This window comes from Hippopotamus amphibius, chromosome 4 (genome assembly GCF_030028045.1).
Source record: "Hippopotamus amphibius kiboko isolate mHipAmp2 chromosome 4, mHipAmp2.hap2, whole genome shotgun sequence".
In the NCBI taxonomy this organism is placed as follows: Eukaryota; Metazoa; Chordata; class Mammalia; order Artiodactyla; family Hippopotamidae; genus Hippopotamus; species Hippopotamus amphibius.
The window spans coordinates 145374498-145402116 of record NC_080189.1 but is presented as its reverse complement, the minus strand read 5'-3'; the positions used below and the strand labels follow the sequence as shown (position 1 = coordinate 145402116).

Sequence of the window (27619 nt, the reverse complement as noted above, 5' to 3'; positions counted from 1 at the left end):
AGCTCTGTGTTAGAAACTAGGGGCAGATACCAAATATGTATTTCTTACTGTCACACTTGCCTGATTTGTCTTTGAGTCACTTTAAGCCCAAACCTGATCACCCTAATTGGCAACTACCCCACCACCCACTTTACCCTACACTATTCTTTTCTATAGAAGGTATCAGCTTCTAACTTTTATTAACTCTCTTCACTTTCACCCACACCCTTGGAATGTAAGTCCACAAAGGCAGGATTTTTATCTTTGCTGACTAATGTACCTCAAGCACCTAAATTAGTATCTGGCAGATGTCCAATAAGTATGTGTTGAACTAGTGAATTAAGAAGTGTGTGTTAGTTTCTTAGGGCTGCCATAAACAAAGTACCCCAAACTGAGTGACTTAAAAGAAATGTACTGTCTCTCAGTTCTGGAGGCTAGAAGCTTGAAATCAAGGTGTAGGCAGTCATGCTCTGAAAGGCTCTCTTGAAGGATCTGTTCTTTGCTTCTTTCTGTTAGCTTCCTGCTGTCATCAGCAACCCTTGGTGTTTCTTGGTTTGCAGGTACCTAACTCCAATCTCTGCTTTCACTGGTACATATCTTCTCCCTGTGTTTCTGTCTCACATGGCATTTTCCTTTTCGTATAAGGACACCAGTCACAGTGCCTATTAGCGCCCACCCTAATAACCCCACCTTAATTTAATTACATCTGCAAAAACTTTATTTCCAAGTAAGGCCACATTCACAGGTATTAGGAGTTAGGACTTCAACATCTCTCTCTGGGGCACACAATTCACCCTTAACAGAGGGCTCCATTCCTTAACCTCAGCCACTGGGTGTCTGCCACTTTATAGCTGTGTTTAAAGCTATATCTCAGTGAGAGACCTTATATTTTGTATTACTCAACAATGAAAATATTCTAATAAATAATCCAAATTCTACAAAAGACAATTTTATGTTTACTACAAGAGCTAATGTTAATAAAATACTGAAGCCATACAACTGACAATTAGCAGCACACCTATTCTTGGCCATCCCACTGGGAGGTTTCAAAGTTAAGAAATGGAGCTTTGTTCCTACAGACCTTATATTCCAGAAAGGAAGACAAAACCTGCATACAAACAAATACAAGGTGAAATTTTAAGTGCCTGGGTTACGGATAACGTGCTTATGGGAAAGATCACTACTTTGGGGGAAAGGGTGCTGTGGAAAGGGGTAAGCCCCAGAGGACAGAGGAGTCTCACTCTAGGAATGAATATATTGGGAAACTGGATGGTAAAACTGAATTTTCATAGTTTTATTCACTGGTTTAATATGGCTTTCAAGTTCTTTGTGATTTCATCCTAAATTATAATTAGCAATGCCTCATCTCAATGCCAAATGCTTTAAGATTTTGTGTACAGAATTCAGTTCACATAGCCTGGAATAGCCCCCAATTATTGAAATTTTCCTCATCCTTCAGGAACAAGGTCAAAAGCCTCCTCTATGAAGCGTTGCTTGGCTCCCTGGTCAGAACTAACTACGTCAGCAATAAGCAATTGATCCCTTCATGGCACACACCACATTCTGCTTTGTATTATCAGTTGTGTACACATCCACTTCTGCTAACCTCTAATCCCTCTAAGGGCAAAGGTCCATGTTTTAATGTTGCAGCATTTACATCTAAAACTATACTAGATACACAGCAGAGAGTCAATAAATACTGAATGAATCTTAGTTTGGGGCTACTGAAGTAATATTACATGGTAACAAAGAGCTAGAAGTATTTTAAAAAGTAATACACACACACACACACAAAGATAAAAATGAATCCTTTCCTACTCTTAATGCCAGGAACCAGCTCTTTCAAGTGTTACTTAGTGTTGGTAGCTTCATACATAAAGCATACGGCAAAACTAGGAAGGATCCAGAAAAAGGACAATCAAAATGATTAAACTAAGAGTAAAAATGGACTTGGGATGTATATAGTCTAGAAAATGTATAAATTGCTACTCAGCCTTCAGGACTATGAGCATGCATATGTATATATTCCCATCTTCACAGGTACTTAGAAAGAACAAAAGCAGCAAAATTCTAATAAGAAGTAGCTCATTAAAAACAAAGTTAGAAAAACAAAAATAAAAATGAAACAATGACTGAGTACGTATTTCAAAGAACCCCTGCCTTGAGAAGATAAAAAGCACAAAAGATTAAAGACATTATGAATACATGTTTATAAAGCATTTATATAAAAATGCATAAAATGAATATCTTTACATAAAAATGAAATACTTTTCTTAGGAATTCATAAAATAAACTATAAAGTTAAAAAGTGAATTTCCGCATTTTGCTTACCAAATGCTTAACTATGCTACCCAACATTCTCAGTCCAAAAGCGGCATTATTTTAACATGGACACAAATATCAAAACAAAAAGATTTTAAGACACAGATCCATGTCAATATTTGAAATAACTGGAAATGGTAACAGTATTCTTTAAATGAAATGATTGTTGAAAATAATGAAAGTAGTGGAGTCTCCAATGCCCAGGACAGATTATGTGAATTTTGGAGGGACAATGTTTTTATTCTTTTTGAAAAATGAACTATATAACAAACTTCCAAAATTAAACTGCTTTACTATATTTTATTGATATAAATACAACTAATTTCATAAGCATCAGCTACCATTCTATCATTATACAAGAGAAACCAAAGTCAAAACGATTAAACATTAACGTGAAGTATTATTACAGAAATGCTTTCACTTCTACTAAAGTCGTCTCTAACAGCATCCTATATACTTTGTACAATTTGCTTGTAATTAACGAGATACTTGAAATGAAGCAAAGTTGAATTTTAATCAAACTTTCATTTCTCAGTGGAAAATGCTCTCTTCATCAGAGGTGGTTGAGCCTTCCCGACATCAAACATCATTTCCAAAGGTGGGTTATTAAGAGAACACCAATCAGGTATACGGCCTGTCTGGTTATAATATTCCTTTGAGACCGAACGGCTCCCAAGTATGTCTTGCAGTGCTCCAAAAATAGCTCCTGTGCGGTAAAAATATTTTTAGAGCTGATATGAAAACTTTAACTGGAAAATTTTATGTACACATACATCCACTTCATTATATGACAAGAGAGAACAGGTAAGATTCAGTAATGCATATTCACAGTCTTCAAATTAGTTCCAGTTAAGTTGTTCTATATCCTGTATTTTGAAAAACAGGGTAAGCCATAACTCCTGTGTTGAAAATAACTTAGCTGGCCTCAAATAGATTAAAGTGAATATGCTAAGTATTACTGTGTTTAAATGCAGGTAGAGTGAGATAGAGTAAGGTGGAAAGTATTTTCAACTCTGTGTAAACACAATAAATAATAATCTTAGTTTTCTTTGCCACAGCTCTAAGATTACCTGTCGGTAAACAAAACAGTGCAAAACCCAATAAGCCAACCATAATATCCTAAGAGTCTATGCTGAAGACCTTATAAAGATCCACAAGACACTTTCAAAATTTAGTGACTAAATCCATTCTTCCTAGGTGAAAATTACGTTTTGACTAAATTCTACTTTACAAGAAATACAATTATATCAATTTAAAATCTCAAGACTTGGTTTTTCTCTCTAAATGATCCTGCCACCTATGAGGTGTAACTACATCATAAGACACATATCAGAACTTATACAAATATACATATCCATGATTGTTCTCTCTTCAAAGTAGTCTCTTGATTAGGCTATTTCCTTATTTCAATAAAACTATCATTTCCTAAACATTCAATAAACTCAGTCACAAAATAAAGTGTAATTATAAAGAGGTCAGTTTTCATATATGGCTCACAAATTAGCTCTGTAAGGAATTAAAACGTGTTTTGAGCAATGGTGACATAATTAAAATAAATGCATAGCTATCACTATCATTATGTGGGATGACTTTAATTGGACAGAGAAGTTCACTTAAAAAACACTGAAGTGCAAATGCCAAGAGAAATAGGTATATAATTCTGGAAATTAATAATTTAAGGAAATATAAATGTTCAAAGACAATTATTTAATAGTTCTATTAGTTTACTAAGTAGGCAATTTCGAACAACGAATCATCTACTCTAATATAACCATTAGTAATGTCATTCAGGAACCAATTACTATATAATCATTATTTTAAAAAAAGAAATTCTTAGGAATTTCCTGGAGGTCCAGTGGTTAGGACTCCTCATTTCCACTGCTGGGGGCCTGGGTTCGATCCCTGGTCGGGAAACTAAGATCCTGCTACGGCCAAAAACAACAACAACAACAACAAAACAGGAGAAAGAAAAAAGAGAAATTCTTACCTCCCAACCAGGCTACACAATTAGCCTTTGCAGGTGGAGTATGAATTCGAAATGTCTTGGTGCCAAGTGTTTTTTTATATTTTGGTTTTTCTACCAAATACCTTATTTCTGCAAGTAGTCTGTGGAGGAATCCTGGCAACATAGACGTGCCACCTATTACTACCAAATTCTCTGCTAGCTGCTTCCTGGTGTCTATTGGGCACTGTTATTAAAGAGAAAGAAAACAAAAGGATTAACTTTAACTATATAAATAAATAATGCTTGACTGAATTTAAGAAAACATGCACATTATTAGGTGAACATTTGTATAACAAAAAAGGCCACAGCAAAGTCTCTTTAACAAGGGAGTTTTTCACGTGGCAAATAAACCACCATGATAAGATTACCATGTACCTACATAAATCCTTAAAGACTTAAAAAGTTAATAGTGTAGAATTTTAAATTCCACAGGGCATATAGTAGTAATATGGGAATATTCTCATTTTCAGGGTAGAATGACTGAGTTGAGCAAAGAACATGAGAAGAAATAACTTTCCATTTCTTTTTTAGTAAGGAAAAATGTGGAAACATAATTTTTCTAAGGTACTATCTCGACTATATCCAGAGCCAGTTGTCGAGTGGGAAAATAACATACTTAGAAAAACTGTTTCCACATCAGTTCTCTCTAAGCATCAGGAATGTTAAAGTCCTTCAGTGACATTATGTTTTTCATAAAAGTTCCCAAGTAAAGCCACAGAGGTAGATAAAATCTCTCTCTCTCCTATTTCACAGGAGTTCTATGGTTCCATAGTCATTAAACAAAAACGACATATATCACATACCCTGTGGAATGAAAAACTTAATACTATACAAACCTGCATTTGAAGAAAGTAAAAGCCATACTAGGTACAAAATAAAAATATGGTATCATCATGGAAAAAATGCATAATGTGTCTACAGCACATATTACCGCTGGGTTTGAAATGTTCTGGATACCATATCTCAGTGCCAAAGTAAAACTCATTAACTATAAAACTTCACATAAAAGCTAAAAAAGGTAACTAATGGCTAAATTCAAAAATACAGACAATATAATTTTAAAAATTTCTCTATAAAGGGCTGTAGTCATAAATTGAAACCTTTTAAAACATAAAAATACCTGCATAAGGGAATCCAATATTAAAGTGGCAACTGATTTCTCTTCATTATCTTGTTCGAAAAGGATTTCCACAACTGAATCTCTAATGAGATTAAAAACAGAGAGTTTTGTTGGCATCACATAATACGACACAGTACGTACCATTAGTTCTACTGACATATTTTTAAGTACCAGCACTATGTTAATGTAGAGTAATGATTAAAACACAAGGTGTCTGCATTTGTGAATGAGAAGAATAACAGCACTTGCCTCACAGGTACTGCGATAAAGAGTCAGTGAGTTAACAGAACAGTGCCTGGCACACAGGAGGTACTCCCTAAGTACCAGCTGTAAACTATCATTAGGTATAGCTTTACATATATTCTGTCCACCTTAATCCTAATAACAGAAAAGGAGAGGAATTCTGTAGAAGTTAGTAGAATTCAACAAGCAGATCAGTAGTGATACAACAGATTAAAAAAAAAAAAAAGACCCTTCCCCTCTCCCCAGCCCAAAGTATTTCTTTGTTTTTAAAAACACTACATGGCAAAGATGGCAAGTTACCTAATAAAGTATTCATTTTCCTGTTCATTTTCAAATTAAAAGAACCCTATTTCTGGTAGCACAAGGAAGACCTTTGTTGTGATGGAATAGTTCTATATCTTGATTGCGGTGGTGGTGATTACTGAAATCTGTATGTGATAAAATTACACAGAACAATATATACACGTTGCACCAACGCCAATTTACTGTTTTGATATTGTACTATAGTTATATAAGATGTATCCATTGGGAGAAACTAGGTAAAGAGTACATGGGACCTCTCTATATTATGTTCCCAACTTCCTGTGAATCTATAATTATTTGAAAAAAACAAAACTCCATTTTAAACTGGATACAATGCCCCTCCCCAGTTGAAACACTGTATTCATCAGCCTTCCTTGCAGCTAGATGTAGCTTAGCACCAGACAATGAGAAAAGTGGTATGTGAGACTGCCAGAAAGTCTCCTTTAAAAGGAGAGGAAGCACTTCTCTCTTCCTTCCTAGGACTGCAAGCTTGAAACACAGATGTAGTAGCTAACTCCAGCAAGCACCCTGGACGCCAAGGACAAAGATGACAGGTGGAACGAGGCCTGGGTTCCTGGTGGCAGATGTCATACCATCCTTGGACTATCTACCTCTGAATTTCTCTTAAATGACAGACATTCTATCTTGTTGAAGCCACTATTTTCAGGTTTGTATAATTGGTAACCAAACTGAACCCTAACCAATGCAATACAAAATTATACATATAAATACACATATACATTCAATATTTTTTAAAATGAAATTGGGAGCATACTATGTGCAGTAAAGTTTTTTTGAATCTTTTTCAAAATACAAAATTCTCTTCCTCATATTCAGCCTATTTGTTAACTGCCCATTTTATCAGTATAGTATACTGAGGCCTACAGTCTGCTGAACACTCGCTCACTCATAGTCACTTGCCTCTATGCCTGCACACTTTCCCTTCTACCAGTTAAGCTGAATACTCACAAAGCATCAGTTTTCTTTTTCCAAATCTTTGTCAGTTAATTTGATATTGAAATGACATAATTTAACAATTATTACTTAAGCAATGAAATGTTAGGGTAGAAAATAAACTTATTTTCTTCTCATTCTGGGCCGCACTAAACAATCAGGAGAAATTTTTAAATAGTAAATTAGTGAATATAACTAACTTAAATAAGAGGAAAAATGATAAAAAGTTACCACCAAAAAGTGTTGCACTCTCACTTTTTTGTTTCCCCAACCTACTATCTTTAATATCTGTATATTTATGTTCATCCTTTTAGTATCTCAATCTCTATGTTAATTATCTCAAAATCTAATAGGATCTTCTATATTTATATGAATCTTTTCTGTGCATCTTCTGATCCAATATTTCACAGATGAAACTTTTATAATACAAATTTTATATAGCTTGGGTATGAACAAAAATTACATTGTTACCAATATAATTATGTAAGTCCTTGACAACTTGTATCATCAGACCAAATGATGAATAATAAAAAAGTGAATTATTGACTGGTCCTAAAGATTTAGTATTTTGGAAGAATGCATTCTTTCTAACAAGACAAGGTTTTAAAGCAGGAGTCAGCAAACTGTGGCCTGCAAGCCAAATCCAGCCCACTGTCTGTTTTTGCAAATAAAGTTTTACTGGAACACAAGTCATGCTTACTCATTTACATATTCCCTATGACTGATTCTGTACTCCAGCTGTAGAGCTGAGTAGTTGCAACAGAGACCATATGGCCCAAAAAGCCTAAGGTATTTACCACTTGGTCCTTTACAGAAAAAGTTTGATGAATCCTGTTTTACAGTATCATACTTTATTCTCCACCTCAAAGAACTATTAATTCTGAATTACTCTGGAGAATAGAAACAAATTTTTTTTTGTTTTAAAACAATAAAAAGTTGAATAATAAAAATAGTCATGAATGATGAGGCTTAATGAAAAACACATAATTATGAAATCAACAATACTAAAGGCTTATACAAATATTAAAGCCAAAAATTTATTTTAGTTCATTATTTTGCTCATAAAAATTAAGGTCTAACCTGATTGATCCAAGGACATGTAAAATCTTCTCTCCATCTAATGGGTAGTCAACATTTGGGGGTGGTAAGGGACGCTGAAATATAAATATCACAAGCATAAGTACACAAATTACCACCTCGGGAAAAATAACATACATTTACTTCTAGCTTACCTCAGTATTCCCATCAATATTAAATTTTGCTGCTTGGATTTTTAATCCACGCTTCAGATCACTAACAAAGCAAGTGCGCACTTAAAAGAAAAGGAGACATTGTTATGGTTTGTGATTGAGTCAATGTCCCAGTTAAAACAAATCTGTTCAAGTGGACATGTTAATTATCTGTTCCTTCAGATTTTATAAACTGTCTTTAGTTAGCTTACAACAATTTATTCACATATAAAAAAGCTTTTCATTCACTGAGGAATCATAAGACATGTTCCATGTTCGTCTTCCACAAAGCCACATTAAAAAAAAGAAAAACCGCATTTGAGGAAACTATTATATTCTTTGTTATTCGTTGTATAATCAGTACCATAATAAAGATAAATTTTAGCATCATGAAGATGCAGCCTTTCTAACTGAACAGCAGCTCTCTTTGAACCAGACTGATTTATATCTAATCTTATGTATCTATCCTGTTCTTTTTTAAAAATCTTGGTTGGCCAGAACACAAAGCTAAATTTTGGTCTTAGTTGCAGTAACACTCCTTAGTTTAGGGTTTTCTGGCATGATTGTTTTCTCCCTCCTGTCACACTATATCACCTTTTTTTTCTCTTTGAACACATTCTTTTAAAGATTATTTCTGTTGCAAAGTACCTTTTATAATAAGCAGATGCAAATCATTTTCAGAAATAGGTAAGGAATAAAAACTTTTTTCAAGTAGAGACAAAATTGATGTTGAGAGCAAGAAATCTAAAGATTTGATTAATTACTTGCAAAACATGTTGACATAAACATATATTATACAAAATTATTTTCATTTACTAATTCAAACTGTATTTGTTAAGAATCTATAATATGCCAAGGACCCACTATAGCACTGGAAACTATATTCAATATCTTGTAATAACCTATAATGGAAAAGATTCTGAAAAAGAATATATATATAACTGGGGACTTCCCTGGTGGTCCAGTGGTTAAGACTCCATGCTCCCAATGCAGGGGGCACAAGTTTGATCCCTGGTCAGGGAACTAAGATTCCACACACCGCTTGGTGTGGCCAGAAGAAACAAACAAAAAGAATATTTTTAACTGAGTCAATTTCCTGTATCCTGTAAATTAACCATAAATCAACTGTAAACCACCTATACTTCAATTAAAAAAAAGGATTTACAATATGTTAATATGTTAGGCAATAAGCTAGGTGGTCAAGTTACTTATATATTTTATACTGTAAGTCCTCATAACTAAGCAATGTAAATACCTAGACCTCAACATCTTACATACTTGGCATATGAAGGTGTTCTTCTTTAAGGAAACCAAATTCACCGAATTAAAAATCCAAGAACAGATAAATTACACGTAAGGATTTTAAAATAATTGAAAAACCTTAGGTACTATGTAAGTAGCTAATACAATGAACGTGCAGGAGTATGTGTATAAATTGCATATTTGTTTTTAATAGGAATGGGTTCCTACTGTACATATTATTCAGCAACATGCTTTTCCCCTTAATATATTATGGATATCCTTCCAAATCAATCATACATCTAGCTCCTCCTTTTTAAAAGCTATATGGTATTCCTTATTATGAAGTCACTAAACATCATTCAATGTACCCTCTGAGATAAGCTGCACACGTCTCAATTTTTATAAATATGTCAGAATGCTTTCCAAAAAGGTTCGTTTTCAATTCTTACTAATAGCAATATATTAATTTTCCCATAATCTCACAAATACTAAATGTCTATATTTCAAATTTTTGCCAGTCTGATGTTTCCCTGGCTAATGGGTAAGTTAAACATCTTTTCACAAGTTGGAAGATATATGGAAAAAAACATTCCAAGGAGTTATCAACTATTACATCATGCGGGATAGGACTGGAAGAACGGAAGGCAAACTTTATTTCACTTGAGATATTTCTGTATTATTTGAGCTTTTGCAATAAGCATGTACAAATGACTGAAAGTTTATAATAACTGAAGAGATTTTAGGTAATCGTACCATATAAGTAAGCAATAGAATGAAGAACAAGATCTGTTTTGCAGCCCTAGCTCTAACCCTGCCTATTGTGTGACACTGAACTAACCATTTAATATTTCAGGGACCCAATTGTACCAGCTTATCTCCAGGTCCCATTTAACTCTAAAATCTATTATTGTCAAATTCTCTATTAAATATTCTAGAGTATTAATTTTACATGACACTTTCAGTAATGAAGAACATTATAGTTTAACTGCTTTTCCTTACAGTGAATGAAAATACCAGAAAACTCAATTTAAACATTATCATAAAAACACACTCTAGCAAAGGAGAATATATCTTATTAAAGTGAATCTAATATACTTTACCTAACTCTAGAATTTCTGAAGTCAGTAAAATGACTGACCTTATAAAAACGACCTTTAAAATACTAGAGTATAAAAAAATGCTAAACAACATAAAATCAGTGGCTTTCATAAGCAATGTAACTGTTCATTCATACTGTGAAAACTACTAATTCCCTAGTAACTCTGTATACTCTATCACTACAAAGTTTCTTCAATAATACATCAAAAGTAACACCAAAACGTAATTCTGCGGTAGTCCAGTGGTTAGTACTCTGCACTTTCACTGCTGAGGACCTGGGTTCAGTACCTGGTGGGGGAACTAAGATCCCACAAGCCACATGATGCGGCCAAAAAAAAACAAAAAAGGAATGCCAAAAGCTTCCATTAATCTGAAGAAAAACCAAAATTTTATTTAATTTACATTATTGCATAGCCTATATGTTAAATAATTTTAGGATATTACATTATGAATTTAATATATTTTGGATCTATGTAAATACTTAAAAATCTTGCCCTCCAAATGAATAGTTAATGATGAAGGGGACAAAAATGGGCACTTAGTTTACCTTTAATGTCCTCCAAGATACCTTCTGGAATTGAACCTAAAACAGAAATTTTATTTAGAGCGATAGAACTCTAATAAGCAGAAACAGTCTGTTAAATTGCATTCACATTTCTGTTTCCCATTTCAGCAAACTAACAAAAATCAAAAAGTACTATAGGGCTTCCCTGGTAGCATAGTGGTTAAGAATCTACCTGCTAATGCAGGAGACATGGGTTCGAGCCCTGGTCTGGGAAGATTCCACATGCCACAGAGCAACTAAGCCCGTGTGTCACAACTACTGAGCCTGCGCTCTAAAGCCTGCGAGCCACAAATAATGAGCCCATGTTCTGCAACTACCAAAGCCCGAGAGCCTAGAGCCCGTGCTCTGCAACAAGAGAAGCCACCACAATGAGAAGCTCTGCTCGAAGCCTGCATACCTTAACAAAGAGTAGCCCCGGCTCTTCACAACTACAGAAAGCCCACGCACAGCAATGAAGACCCAATGCAGCCAATAAATAAAAATAAATAAATTAATTAAAAAAAGTACTATACTTTTTTAAAAGCCAAATAGAAAAATCAACTTTGCTTTTAGGGAAGAAACTTCAGCATTCAAAACCAAGCCAAAGCACAGAAGCTGAAGCCAGATGTGCACAAAGTGCTAAAGAATGTCACTAATACTCATAAATTTGATAAAAACAAGACCTTAAAAATATAGTAGAATTATTGCCATTAGATAGGAATTGGCCAAAAAAACTTTTCTATCATAAAAAGATTTTGCTGGTTATGTTGTGTTGAAGCACTTAGAAGAAATGGTAGGGCCTGAACATGAGCTATCTATTTTTGTTTTACAAAGAGTGAAGTTTCAAGTTTGCTTTTCTTTCCTGTCATAATAAATGACAGTGACATGTTAACCTAATACATACTTGTAAAAAGGATCACACACAGACTTTTAATTTTTTTCTTCAAGGTAAACGTGACATTTAAAAAAATGAATGAGAAAGTACCTATTCAAAGAAATCTGTATAATATAGGAAGACTTTAGAAGATAATGTTTGGATATGTTACCACTGTTCTGTGATTTTGTTGCTAATAAATCCAGTTTTCCAAGTCAGACTCAGAAACAAAATTTTCTAAATTTAGAATCTTCTAAATTCAGAATTTTTAACCCATTGTCAAGTATGTAAAAATATTCTGATTGATTTGAAAGAACAGATTATTCACATCAATGAAGACAGAAACTTATAGCTACAAAAGGAATCATGACTTAATAAGGGTAATTATGCACTTCTTCCATCTGGAGCTACATATCCTGTTAGCTACATCTTTAAGTTATGACAACCACTGAAACTAAGAATAAGATAAAGTTAAAAACCACACCTTCAAAATGCTAAGCCATAACCTTTAAAAAATAATAAACAGTATTTAATCACATTGCTTTTTTGAGGGGGAGAAAAAAATTTACCATTAGTAAGTGTGACTTTAGAATTATTATTTTACCTTTATTATATTGTCCTTTCCAAATTCTTACTTTTGTGTTTCATAATACAGTAATAATGATACACATATAGTTTATAAATATAAACATAAATATGTATTGCAGGTACACGCCCCCAATTTTTTTTACTGATGGGGCCAGCGTGTGATCAAGAAGTCTGAAGATTCCTATTGTTAAATGTTAGAATTTATCTCACGGGGGATAAAGATTTCCAAAATGACTTAAACCTGGCTATAAATAGATAAGAGAAATGTAACTAGATTATAAGAACCTACAAATTTAACAGTAAGTGCTAAAAACCATAACATTTCACATGTGCTAAACTCTCTCTAGGAATATTCAAATAAGTTCCAACATGTGCCAAAGACATTTGGTAATATGAAAAACAGTTTTCTTTAGACAACATGGAAGGCAGGCTTGAAAATAAAGGGCTTATTTTAGCTGGGAGTAGATGCTGCTTTGGGAAGGGGCTTCTCAATCCTAGTGAATAATCACAGCCATTTAAACTTTGCAGATGAGGAATAGAAATAAGAGGCATTCATTGGCTCTAGCTTTGAAAAATCATACTTATATGTCAGCTAATTTAGGAAAATAAGAAGTATAATATTTTATATATAATTTACTTTTCAACTGTTCACTTTTCAAATCAATGTACTTAGTCTTTATAAGTTTTAAGTTAGTATATTCACTCTTTTTTGAACTCAGTTCTAAATACTAAATGAAAGAGGCTCATTCAGAGTTCACTTAAGGATACCCAAGTATATGTAAGACATATCTAATCTTTGCTAAGGACCTCAACAAGAGATATTTAAAATATATTTGTGTTTCTGATCCTCCTAAGTGGATCCTTCAGCAAACAGTGATAAGATTTAATTCCTCAATTATTAGGACTATAAGGCTAACTATTGCAGACTCAAGATTTTAGCACATATGAAAGGGAAAGATTAGAATCAGAATCCAAGACAGTTGGTTAAAGAAAGGGTGTCTAAGAACATACAGTTCAGAATTTGAGGGAAATGTCATAGTTTTAATGAAGACCTTTATTAAAAATATCTTGGGGGACTTCCCTGGCGGTCCAGTGGTTAAGATTCTGCGCTTCCACTGCAGGGGGCATGGGTTCGATCCCTGGTCAGGGAACTAAGATCCCACATGCCATGGTGTGGCCACAAAAACAAAACAAACTTGGGATGTGACACTAAACTTATTATCTTTGGATATCTTTTATTAACTACCTGTCGTCATGATATACTAAAAAGGTAACAGTTTATCTGGAATAGAAAAATTATAATCTGATCTACAGAATGAAGAATGCTATTATCTTAACTACCTAAAGAACAACAGGAAAACAATGTATGCAAGGATAAATGTCCTAACAACGTGCCTTTTTCTTTCCAACATCTACTCAGTGCCCAGGCACTTGAAAAATAAATAAGACGGGGATTCTCAAAGTCTACTGAGGGAAACAGTTAATAGGCAAATGAGGCTGTTATATGTACTATAATAAATACTGCTGAGGGTGTAACAGAGAGGGGAGCAATTCACTCTGCTTAGGGAAGGCTTCACAATTAAGATAACTCTTCAGCTACATGTACAAGGATCAAAAACCCAAATAGGTAAAGAAAAACATACCAGGTAAAGAAATAGTATAAATGAAGACACAGGGTTGTGGAAGAACAACGGTGCCAGGACTATGGCCTGGAAGATGTATGAAATTTTTACTGTAGCTGAAATAAGGTGCAAAGGGTTGAGTTAGCAGTTAAAACTAAGAGGTAGAATAAAGTCAGATTGTGAAGAAACATGCATATCAAACAGATAACTTGGATTTTAACCTGTGGGGGCCAGGAAAATTCTCAAGTAAAAGAGCAATGTAATCAGATTAATTTTGTGAAAGTTGTTCCTGCCAACAGTGTGAAATAGACTAAATGGGTCTAAAGAGTAGGCTCCTGTAATAATCCAAGCAAGAAGCAATGAGGGGTGCTTGCTAGGTGGTGCGGTGGTTAAGAATCCACCTGCCAATGCAGGGGACACGGGTTCGATCCCTGCCCCAGAAAGATCCCACATGCCGTGGAGCAACTAAGCCCGTGCGCCACAACTATTGAGCCCATGTGCTGCTTCAGTAGTTACTGAAGCCCTCACACATAGAGCCCATGCTCTGAAACAAGAGAAGCCACTGCAATGAGGAGTCTGCACACCACAATGAAGAGTAGCCCCCACTTGCCACAACTACAGAAAGCCCACGTGCAGGAACGAAGACCCAACAGAGCCAATAAAAAAAATTACTTAAAAAAAAAAAAAAGAAGGAATGAGGGCCTAGTTTACAATGTCTTTGTTTTCAGATGTTCTGTGTTGTGGAGGACAGAAAAAAAAAAAAGAGATGAAACGAGATTTCTGAGGAAGAAGTGAAAGGATTGATAAACTCCCAGTTTTCTAAAATGGGAGCTCGGGAAGAGATTATCTAATAATGATTTGTTGAAATGAATTTAGGGGGAGAGATAATGTGTTTACTTTTGGGAGTCTTAAGTTTGAGGGGCCTAGAGGTATGCCTAGTTTATATCTAAAGTTGAAAATATGAAGTTTAGAAGAAGGTCAGGCCCAGTGATACACTTAAGAATCAACAGCACACAGATGTAGCTGAAGTTACAGGAACACATGAGATCACTTTTAAAAAGCCAGTATACGAGGGAAAAAAGGAACAAAAAATACATCCCTAGAAGAATATCAGCAGAGAAAGTAAGAGCAAAGGAAACTAAGAAGGAATACTTGGAGAAATAAGAGAAAACCATAAAGGAAGAAAAGTCCTGAAAGACAAGGGAAGAGATAATATCAAGAGTATATGATAATCCAGATAGCTTCCTCCACAAGAGAGCAGACAGCAGTATCAAGCAGTATCAGCAGCATTTCATCTTGTGGAACTGAAAACCACAGCCAAAGAAAGCTAGAGAAAATGAAAAAGCAGAGGACTTTGTACCAGATGAAGGGACACGATAAAACACCAGAAAAACAACTAAATGAAGAGCAGAGAGGCACCCTTACAGAAAGAGAATTCAGAATAATGATGGTAAAGATGATCCAGGACTTTGAAAAAAGATTGGATGCAAAGATCGAAAAGTTTACCAAAGACCTAGAAGAATTAAAGAGCAAACAGAGACATGCAACACAATAACCAAAATGAAAAATACACTAGAAGGAACCAATAGCAGATTAACTGAGGCAGAAGGGCGAATAAGTGACCTGGAAGACAGAATGGTGAAAATCACTGATGCAGAAAAGAATAAAGAAAAAAGAATGAAAAGAACTGAAGACAGCCTAAGAGACCTCTGGGAAAATGTTAAACGCACCAACATTCGTATTATAAGGGTCCCAGAAGGAGACGAGAGAGAGAAAGGACCTGAGAAAATATTGGAAGAGATTCTAGTTGAAAACTTCCCTAACATGGGAAAGGAAATAGTTACCCAAGTCCACAAAGTGCACAGAGTCCCAGACAGGATAAACTCAAGAAGAAACACGCCAAGACATATAGTAGTCAAGCTGACAAAAATGAAAGACAGAGAAATGTTATTAAAAGCAACAAGGGAAAAATGACAAATAACCTACAAGGGAACTCCCATCGGGTTAACAGCTGATTTCTCAGCAGAAACTCTGCAAGCCAGAAGGGAGTGGCATGATATATTTAAAGTGATGACAGGGAAGAACCTACAACCAAGAATACTCTACCCAGCAAGGATCTCATTCAGATTCAATGGAGAAATTAAAATCTTTACAGACAAGCAACAGCTAAGAGAATTCAGCACCACCAAACCAGCCCTACAACAAATGCTAAAGGAACTTCTCTAAGCGGGAAACAAAAGAAAAGAAAAGGACCTACAGAAACAAAACAATTAAGGAAATGGTAATAGGAACATACATATCAATAATTACCTTGAATGTAAATGGACTAAATGCACCCACCAAAAGACACAGACTGGCTGAATGGATACAAAAACAAGACCCATATATATGCTGTCTACAAGAGATCCACTTCAGACCTAGGGACACATACAGACGGAAAGTGAGGGGATGGAAAAAGATATTCCGTGCAAATGAAAATCAAAAGAAAGCTGGAGTAGCAATACTCATATCAGATAAAATAGACTTTAAAATAAAAAATGTTACAAGAGACAAGAAAGGACATTACATAAAGATCGAAGGATCCATTCAAGAAGAGGAGATACCAATTATAAATATATATGCACTCAATATAGGAGCCCCTCAATACATAAGGCAAATGCTAACAACTATGAAAGAGGAAATGCAAGGCAGAAATAGAGACATAGATGTAGAGAACAAACATATGGATGCCAAGTGGGGAAAACGGAGAGGGTTGGGAGGGAATGAATTGGTAGACTGGGATACCAAACTGTACACTCTAAATATATGCTGTTTATTTTCCGTTAACTGTATCTCAAAAAAAGTTCTTAAAGAAAAAAAAAAGAGTATATGATAATCCAGATGGAAACTATTATATATATGATGGATAAACAAGGCTCTACTGTATAGCACAGGAAAGTACACTCAATATCCTGTGATAAACCATAATGGGAAAGAATATGAAAAGAATATATATGTATATGTATAACTGAGTCACTTTGCTGTACAGCAGAAATTAACACAATACTGTATATCAACTATACTTCAATAAAATTAAAAACAAATTAAGAGTATATGATAATTCATAGTGTCAAAAGTTCTACAAAGAATGATTCAACTACTGGAATTGGTGATTAATAGCTCAATGATTGGAGCCATGCCATCAGAGTGATGTGAGAAAAAGAATAACTATGCAATGGGGCAAAAGAAAAAAAAATTAATTGAATGAAAAGGGAATGTAAACCACTCTTAAATAGTTTAAAATGATTTTACCCATCACAGAGGGAAGGCTCTGTTCTTTAGCAGCACCTGTGTCAACAGTGCATTGTTCCAATAGCTGAGTTTCCAACTCCCTGAAGATTAAAAAAAAAAAAATTTATTGGAATTAAAATATTGCAACTGATATCCTTTCCTTATTTAATACTTTTCCTTTATAACAGATTATGATGCTTTAAATAAAAGTGGTTTTACCCTTAAAAGATGAATATATTCAAGGCTAATAAAGAGGGGAATAAATAACATCAAATGTCCATATTAAAAGTCCTCTATTGACCACTGTCAAATAATCAGCATCTGGTTTTCTGGGCACTGGTGAAGGAAATGTGCTAAATGCCAAGAAACTTACTTGTGAAGAGCTTTTCCTCCTAGGGGGAGTGCTCCCCAACAATTTAGTACTGGGATTCCTTCATATATCTAAAAGGTAGTCAAGGATATTACTATTTTAGGAGGTAAAATGTGTTTCCCTGAGCATTTTCCTCACCTCTGCACTATTGTTCTAAATCAGCTTGGCTGGCAGATTCTTATTTCTTTTTTTTTTTAAGAATTACAGAAAAATCAGAGTCTTTTTTCTTCTCCAACGAAAACAGTTAAACATATACATACACACATATATACAGACACACAGAGAATTAGAACTTGGGTGTCCAATAAAGTAGCCACCATCCACATGTGGCTTTTGAGCACTTGACACATGGCTGGTCTGAACTGAGATGCGCTGTAAGAATAAACTCCACAGCAAATTTAGAAACCTTAGTAATAAAAAAAAAAAAAAAAAAAAAAAAAAAAAAAAAAAAAAAAAAAGAAACCTTAGTAATAAAGAACCTGCAAAATATCTCATTATAATTTATTATGTTGATTATATATTGCAATGATATTTTAAACGTATTAGGCTAAATAAAATACACTATTAATTTCATCTCATTTATATTTCGAAAATTTGTAGCTCTTAAAAAAATTTTAAATTACATACATGTCTATTAGAACTGAGAGGATTTCTATTACAGCTGAGAGGATAGTGGACAATATTGTACTGTGGGTTTGCTACCGTATTTTACATATTGTTTTTGCTGATGTTTTATAAGTACATTATTTACGAAAAGGAAAAAAGTATGCTGGTAAGAGCACTGGCTTTGGAGACAAACATGGGTTTGTATCTTGGCTATACACTTCTATGAACTTGGGTCGACTTCCTGTCTCAACTTGCAATCTTCTCATTCATATAATGAGGGGAACAGTACTTTTGTTGCAGGGCTGCTTTGAGACTTACACACCAAATACTTTATATTCTAAAAAGCTATTGCCTAACTTAGTGCCTTAGGTGCTAATGATTCTTGATTTCCTTCCCATGAGTATTTCTTCTAATAAATACATACATAGATCTCAAAATTGCAAGAGTCCTGCATTTATGTACTTCAAACTCCTTTCCAAACGTAGCAAACATTTCTAAGAGACATTTACCCATACTTTACTTAAAAGTCTTCTAATGATGGGGTATGGGCCAGTTGTAGTCAGTAATTTCATTTTGGAACAGTTTAAATTACTAGGGAGTTCTTCCCAATGGCAAATGATACAAAAACTACAGCACGTACTGCGCAAGTTATGTGCCAGATCCTGTGCTGAATACTTTACATACATTATCTCACTCAATTCACTCAATGCCCCTCTGAGGTGGAATTGTTATAATTCCCACTTTACAGATGAGGAAACTGAGGTCAAAAGAGATTAAGCTACTTGACCAACATCATACAACTAGAAGGAAGCTTAGCTGAGATTTACACTTATGTATGTATTTGATTCCAAACCCTGAACTCATAAACCTTATGCCACACTCCTCCCATGATAGCCACAGGAAATAGAGAGAAAAAAATGTATTTACTTTTCCACAGTGAGCCCTTCAGCTATTTGAAGGCATATTTCATAGTGCCATTAAGTTTTAATTTTTCTTGATTTAACTTTCTCATTTCTGTTTCCAATTATTCTTCACATAATCTTTTCTTAGAACTTGACTATCCTATCCAACTTCTTTGACACATCCTAATTAGCTGATGTTCTTAAAAACTGAATGCAATAGATCTGATCTCTGAAGTATATACTGGGACCAAGTCATAATGACAATTTCTACAAAAAGTAAATTTAAGTCTCACAATCCTGTGAATTTTTTCCTCATATGTCATATTTGTACATGATAACCCAAAATAGCTTGATGCAATAAAAACAATCTGTAATAAGCCTAATTATTTTAAAGTAGAGGAAAAAACTGCAAAATTAGCTGGTTTACAAAAAGGATACAGGTAACACCAGGCTTTCTCTATATCCACAATCCAGGACCATGGCAGAGTTTATCCCAAGGGTAAGAAGAGCCATTAAATGACTGGGAGCAAGCAAGACAGACGGAACCTAGAAAACAGCAAAGCCAACAACAAAACCAGAACGAATGTCAGTAGTTAAACATGTTTCCCTTACATTTTAAATGTATTTGAAAAAGTTCATAATTATATTATGATACCTATTCAACCATTTTATGGCACTAAGTTAAGAATTAGTTGATTTATTTGAATTTACACAATAATCAAAATACACTGTAATAAATAAAAACACTCTTTAAGTTCCCTAAGCTGTTTCATTCTAAAATGACAATTATGAAGTAGTTTTATTAATTCAGTTCTCTCTCTTTTGGAGGGAAAACTGAAAAAAATAAAAGAGATCCAGAAAAATACATTCAAAGAAATGCTAAATTTAAAAAATAAAGAGATGACTTTATTATCAAAATACAAACTGAGAAAAAGAATTCTTAACTGTCCTTATTCACAAAGTTTATAATATGAACTATATTTTTAAAATATTATAATACAGCAGTTAAAATTAAATTGAAGAACTACAAAAATTCTTAGCTATAAGTAACATTTTTCAGTGAAAATGTGCCAGATATGGGGACACCCCAAATATCAGGTAAATATTCAATCAAAATATGGAAGTCCATCATTAGCAAGTGGCAAACAAAATCATGACTGTATTTCCCTTATCTAAGTACAGCAGGTATTCTGGTTAAATATCAGATAAGGATACTAACATAAACACAACTAAAATGCTAAGTTCAAGTAAAAATACAGAAAATCATCTATTTTATTCAGATAAGAGCTGAAGTAACTTCTTGCTGTATTTTGTGTTCTCCCTACTGCAAACCAAATTCCTGAATTGGTGACATCAGTAAGTACAGGATGGCATGTAACCTCTTTCTCTGTGCCTGTCTTACTAAATTATAGCTTAGAAATATTAACTGCCCTTATCTCATAAACAGATTGTGATTTTTGATGTATTTTGTGTTCAGCAGAATGTATGAAAATTACATTTATATGTGCTTAATTTCTTATATATTGTATACATTTTATACACTCTTCTAAATTGCTGAAAAACTCTCAATTCTTAAGGCAGAGATTTTTTAAAAAGTTAAATAAAAAAGATTCTGGCCTACTATGAAATGTAATCATTTAAGTCACAATTTTGGTCTTTAAAATAATCTTGACTCCTATAAAATGAAAGCTATGAGTAATATTACTAGTATCAAGATGTAAGAGTCATTCCTGGCATTGCACACTTACTCCATGGGAGACATTATTTGAATAATCCATTTAATAGGAATTTAAAGCCTAAAATGAAAGAATTGGAGAGTTCAGAACAGTAAACATAACTAAACAATGAAAACTAGAAAGACCTGGAAGAAAAACATCATAAAACTTCACAACACAGAATATAACTTTTAATTTCTGAAAAAAGTCCCAAAACTTAAAACCTGTACTAAAATAAACAAGAGAAAAAGCAATAAAAAGAAACCTTCAGTTATCTAAGTATTAGATGAGATGCTAATTACGCAAGAAATAACCACACAAAGAAAGAAAATAAATGGTCTGTTTGAGGAGGATTCAGTTTATTTTGTCATCCAATTTCTCTTTTCAATGAAGGAAATAAAATGAGGACCTTTGAGTACCTACCAACAACAATAACAACATAAAAAACAGTACCTCAAAATACTTGAAAAGGACACGAGTGAGTGTCTCTCTGAAGTGGGAAGGACATAATACCGACTCGATAACCACAACTCTGCGGTCTCTGGGATTCACCAACAGATGCCTGAAAAGTGATAGTTTTGTTCTTAAAAATAAATAAAAGTTTGTATTTATTTTGGTATATACTGCAATTTGTTAGGATTAGAGAAACCATACCACCTTCACTTAAGAAGCTTTATAACAAAAAGGCATCTTCATTTTATTATCTGTGGAAGATAACTTTTTCATTTTTAAAAATTTTTATTGTTTTTAAATTTTTAAGGTTACTTTCCATTTACAGTTATTACAAAATATTGGCTATATTCCCCATGTCGTACAATACAGCCTTGGGCCTATTGTACACCCAATAATTTGTGCCTTTCACTCCCCCACCCCTATGTTGCTCCCTGGTAACCTTTAGTTTGTTCTCTACATCTGTGAGTCTTCTTCTTTTTTGTTATATTCACAAGTTTGTTGTATTTTTTAGATTCCACAAACAAGTGATATCATACAGTATTTGTGTTCCTCTGTCTGACTTATTTCACTTAACATAATGGCTTCCAAATCCATCCATGTTGCCGCAAATGGCAAAATTTCGTTCTGTTTTGTTCTAATGGAGGAGTAGGAGTCCATTGTATATATCAATATATATGCCACAGAAAGATAACATTTTTGACCTCTTACTACTATGCACTGTGTCAGAAAATGTACATCTATTAAGTCATTTACCTCAGAAAACAAAAACTATAGCCTATTATGAATACTAACTTGAGCCATTAAAAATATATTTTCTTTTTTTTAAGCTACAAAAGTAGTATATGCTCACAAGACTCCAAATATTATAGAAATTTATAACTTGGAAAGTATAAAAATATCTTATACCTCTACTACCCAGAAACTATCACTTATAGCAGTTTGTATATTTTCATTATTGTGTATGTATATGCATATATTTTAACAGAAATATTCATTCCATAGATGTTCTGCAACATGCTTTTTTTTAGTTATCAGAATATCTAAGACATCTTTCTGTATCAGTATATATACAGAACTTTTTGAATGACAAAATTGTACACTTTAAATATATACAGTCTATTGTACGTCAATTGTATCTCAATAAAAGATCTTAAAGAAAAAAACAAGAAAGAAATAATATGACCAAATATCACTATGATGGACACTTGGAAAAGCTTGGGGGTGGGGGGGGGGGGGAGAACAAAATTGCATTTTACCTGAAATACAGTATGTGGATGAATTCCTTTAGGTAGGAATATAATTCTTCTGTATTGATATTATATTGTACAACTTTGATAGGCTATAAAAAATTAAAATTATTTATTAATTTACAATAATAAAATAATCTCAAATTAACACATGCTTATTTATTTTACTAATGGATTTTCTGGTGATAAGTCAAAAGCAATTTGTATTGAGAATAGGTACAAACATGAAAAATAGATTAATCACTTAAATTGGAAATTTTTAAGAACCGGTGGCACATCCAAGATGACAAAATATTTTGGTTTATGGAATAAAAGTCTGTGTTCCCAGTAAGTAAAGAGCTGTGCTCATCACGTTTTTCTTCCATTTGACATCATTTTGGCATCACCAATAAAATGTAGCATCGATTAAAAAGCATCAAAGCCTTCCTCAAACACTCCAGACTTGGTTCAGTCCCTGTTATTCACTCCCACAGCATTCACACTTTTCCTCCTGTAGTATTATCCCATTTAATTACTTGTAAAATGTCTACCTTCCCAGTAGACTACAAACTCCATGGGGCAAGAACTATTTCTGGCTTGCCTATGATATATCCTCCTTCAACTGATACAGTGCCAGGCACAAAGTAAACAGCTCATAAATATGTGAGGCAAAAATGAAAACATGCACCATTAGCACTAAAGCAAACACTATCAAACCATGGGTGCTAAGTCAACACTAAGACATCACAAGGGCTCCATCTACTGTATCCTGCTCCAACATGTGCTTTTATGAAAACAAGTATGATCATATTTGTTACATAAGGGAATGTCTATATAATATGAAGGTTGTACAGTTCATATTAGGCAAGAGGAGCTGAAATGATGATAGCAGAGTTACAACTTTCAACAAGGAAAAGAAAAGTCATCAACTCAGTGGTCACACAAATCAGCATTCTTTCACATCTATTTTTAAAAAGTTCAAATGATCCTGTGTACCAGAGGCTCCCGTTCCCGAGTGGACCCTTTCAAGACTCATTACTGGGCTGCATTTCTTACTAACAGCTTGCGTTGTCTCAGCACTTCTATATCTGCATTGTCTCAGCACCCATCAATGAACAGTTTTAATTATTTCATTTCAATATCCTCAAGAGAGCCTCCAGCCACACTGAGCTGCGACTCAAAGCTATTCCAATCTTGCCGTGAGGTATTAACTTTTGTTTTTGCTAGTGCTCGGATTACAGTTACATGGGTTTTAAATAATCTACCCAACCCTATTTTCCCCCAAAACCTGTTTTTGTCTGTGATCAGTGAGAGGTTTTTCAGGAATACAAATATTAAACTATGGTAGAAAAATCTGTATTTGATTTTAACAAGCAAATTTTATGGCATGTAAAATTATTCTTTCTATTGTCCTACATTTCCTACTTTGCAAAATTAACTTTGGCAGGAAACTTTCTTTTAAAAAATGTGTTTTTCACAGGTCTTTTGAATTACAGATAAAGAAATGAGGACCTGTCTCATATTTTGAACAGGGTAAGAATAAAATGATTCTATAACTACATAACAAGGCCCATGCAATTATTTCACTAAGTTTAAAAACTTTCTCTTCATGTTATATAATTTCATTTAGAAAAAGCAAATCTATAGAGACAGAAAGAACATTGGTGGTGGGCTGGGGGTGGGAATGGGGATCAACTACAAACAGGCATTAGTGATCTTACTGGAATGACAAAAATGTTCTAAAGCTGAATTGTGGTGATGGCTGCACAACCTGATATATTTAATAAAAATCACTGAATTGTACACTTAAAATAGGTGAATTTTATGGTATGCAAAATGAAACCTAAATAAAGAATAAAAAAAGTTTTCTTGTAACACAGTCTAAGCTATACATTTAGCACTGTTCTAATCAATCTTATTTAAGGTCACATTTAAAAACATTTTACAGTACAGCATTTATTTGCTAATTTGTTGAAAAAAAAAATACCTTAAGCATGCCAGCTTTTTTTATCACACTAGGAATTATGCATCTTGGACCAGTTTCTCCAGCAAATCCACATCTGCAAATAAATAGAAAATTGAAACAATTCAACATAACATTCTTTTTATATATTTATCACAGAAATAAGTTTTTCTGCATTTTTTTCAAAGCAGTAGTCACAAAAACATCTAGAGACATCTCTGATGTATTCAGAGACAAAAAAAAAACTTAGGAAAAGTTAATACCATCTATTCATAATTATATATTAAAGGTAAAAAACAAAATCATTTCAAATTAGTGACAGTGAAATAAACCAGTGTATTTAGGGTAGCATTAACTTTTTTTTCCAGTTTTTAATTTTACTTGAATTTTAGGTAACACATCTCTACAGTTCTGAATCTGTACTCCATTATCTGATTTCATTCCTATAATTCATGTTACTCATAATTCCATCATTCTAATATTATTAGCCTCCACATTGATGTGTTTCCTTTGGTCTACTTTTTAAACTATATGTATTTGACATAATTATAATCACACTTCATACGTCATGAATTCATAAAACAAGCTTCTGCCCATATTATTAGTCTTCACTGCTATTATTTTTTTAAACTTAAATATTTCATCCTTTTTTAAAAAACTATTCTCCTTTCTTGAGTATTTAAGTATTTCCATTTCTGTTTCACGTAAAACAAAACTCTGTAAAAATGTTGTTAAAAAGCATTACCATGTAAATTTAGTCTTAATATTATCTCTTCTTGTCCTGTCTGGTTTTCAGCAGTGATCTCTTCCTATTCCCAAATAGCTCTCTCCATCTTCTTTTAGTCACATCCCCATGTTTACCTGTACTAGTGCTCCTCAAATTCCCCAGGATGCAAACCACTGGCTGGCTATATAAACACATCTTATCACCCTCCTGTTGTCTTTGTCAATAACCATCCTCCTATATAAAAGCATTCCACTTCTCATTTCTTCAACATACCTAAAATGATTATGTTTGGGTGAGTACTTACTATGCTATTAAAAGAAGCCTTTAAAAATAAATAAGAAATATTTACATGGGAGGATCTTGCATAGAACAGTAACAGAATATCATAAACCAAGGACTATGCTAAATCCAAGTCTGGAGCACCTGAAATCCAATTCTTTCTGCGTTTTGTTGTTTTTTGCCACGCTCTTAGTACCCCCACCGAGCACTGAGCCCCGGCCCTCGGCAGTGAAAGCGCCGGGTCCTAACCACTGGACCTCCAGGGAACCCCTCCAATTCTTAAATACGCTCTTTTGACCACTTGTTCAACAAATAGTCATTAAATACATACTACATGTCGGCACTGTTCAGGGATATATAAAATTTTTTCAAATGTTGCCATTTCAGATATATATAAGATGCAATTTTGGCTGTCACGTTCCTTTTTCTTGAGCGTAGTACAAGGACTCTCAATCTGGAGTCCAAGGAGCACTGAGATGGTCCACCAACCCTTGAAACTGTGTGTAAATACTTTAAGGTTTGTGTATTTGCGGCTTTCTTTCGGTCGTCAAAGAGATCTATGCCATCCAATAGGTTGAGAACCACTACTCTAGCTTACAAGTTGCCTTGTTAAATTCCCTAATTTAAGAGTTGGGGGGTGGGGGGCAACAAAGGATCTCTAGAGAATTAAGTATAGGGCTTCAGTTATTTATGCTTTCAGTCTTCCTAATTCGACTTTCTACTCTTGGGAAGCAATAGCCCTGTCTTAAATACATTTGAGTTTCCAGCACCAATAGCATCTCTGTTCAATAAATGTTTAATAATGGAGGTCGTCATCAAGCATTACAGTTCGGTTGCCACCTTCCTAAGCAGGTAAATCCAGGACAAGCGGGGCCTAGGTCATCGCTGCCGTCCCCTGCACAGATGACCCCAAAGGATCCGTTCGGTCTGGGGTGTCGACAGGGGCAGCAGGGAAGGCAATTCCCCCGAAGGCTCCTGGGCCTCTCCAGGAGTCAGAACCTGACCGCGCCACCAGATTCCCGGGACCCGCATCGCCCACGCTGCAGGTAATCAGGGCCGTGCTGCGCGGAGGGAATAAGCCGCGTCCCGAACCTGAGACGAGGCCCTGGGCTGGGCCTGGGGCTCGGCCACCCACCCTTCCCTCCGGACGACCGCAGCCGGCGCCGCGGCCACTCACTTGGTGAAAGCCTCTCCCAGGTCTATCACGACCGCCGTTTTCTCCCCGCTGCTCCCCAGGCCCTCGTACAGCGGCATGGTAGCTCACAGGCCGGAAAGAGGGAGCCCGCGGACCCGGCTGCCGACCTACCCGAGCTCCCGGGGGGCGGGGCCGGGGCGACGGAGCGCGGGCGGCGGCGGCGGCGGCGGGGTCCTCGCACGGCCGCGGCGCACGGGGCCCGGGCTGTCCCTGGCTGTGCCTCACGCCGCGGCGGTCCTGAACCCTCGCGGGCGCCCGTGTCCGGGGGGCTAGGGAGGTGCGGGTGCAGGCGGCCGTGGATCCGGGTGCGGGGGGACACACAGGGCCGAGGCGATCAGGCGCGCCGGGCGCCCCGAGTTGGGGCGGAGCCCAGCTCCGGGTCCTTCCCTCCGGACACGTCCTCAAGGGGCGCAGGGCGTCGGGGGGTCCTTCCGAGCGCTTCTGGGGTTAGGGCTCCCGACCTCTTCGTTGTCTGCGGCGCTGAGAGAAGGCACAACCCCAGAAGCTTTGATTCGTGCAGTTCTTGGGACAAAGTTTGCTATGCCAGGTGTTCTGCCTATCATTTATTCTTCTCACGAAATGCCGAAAGTGGGTGTTGCCTCCTTCCCTGTTCGACCCGAAGTGATGTTCCCACTGCCCCACCGCAGAGCCGGGATTGGACCCCAAGACTTTCTGATGTCAAAGCCCGTTCTACTGATGTCTTGGAGAAGAACACGCACAAATTTTTGTTTGGTAGTCATTCTGCTGAAAGTTAATTTTAATCTAAAAGAAAGCAGTTGGTAGCCTCTAT

At 35.2% G+C, this 27619-nt stretch overlaps 1 protein-coding gene across 1 annotated transcript; it reads right to left on the bottom strand.

Annotated features, from left to right (window-relative positions):
• Nucleotides 1-2573: 2573 nt before the first annotated feature.
• Nucleotides 2574-27008, bottom strand: ACTR10 (actin related protein 10). The gene is made up of 13 exons (XM_057731628.1): nucleotides 26812-27008; nucleotides 24653-24725; nucleotides 22696-22778; nucleotides 21440-21548; nucleotides 19710-19817; nucleotides 17767-17834; nucleotides 17415-17494; nucleotides 11043-11078; nucleotides 8159-8238; nucleotides 8007-8080; nucleotides 5427-5508; nucleotides 4289-4490; nucleotides 2574-3007 (listed from the first exon to the last, which is right to left on the bottom strand). The coding sequence occupies exons 1-13, from the start codon at nucleotides 26886-26888 to the stop codon at nucleotides 2826-2828; spliced, it is 1254 nt and encodes a 417-aa protein (XP_057587611.1). The 5' UTR covers nucleotides 26889-27008; the 3' UTR covers nucleotides 2574-2825.
• Nucleotides 27009-27619: the final 611 nt, after the last annotated feature.

Coding starts and splice junctions, on each gene's coding strand:
- ACTR10 (XM_057731628.1), bottom strand. CDS start 26,888: ATGCCGCTGTACGAGGGCCTGGGGAGCAGCGGGGAGAAAACGGCGGTC. Junction 11,079..17,414: donor GAGCCTTCCCTCTGTGATGG/GTAAAATCATTT, acceptor TTTCTGTTTTAG/GTTCAATTCCAGAAGGTATC. Junction 8,239..11,042: donor TATCTTGGAGGACATTAAAG/GTAAACTAAGTG, acceptor TTTTCTTTTAAG/TGCGCACTTGCTTTGTTAGT.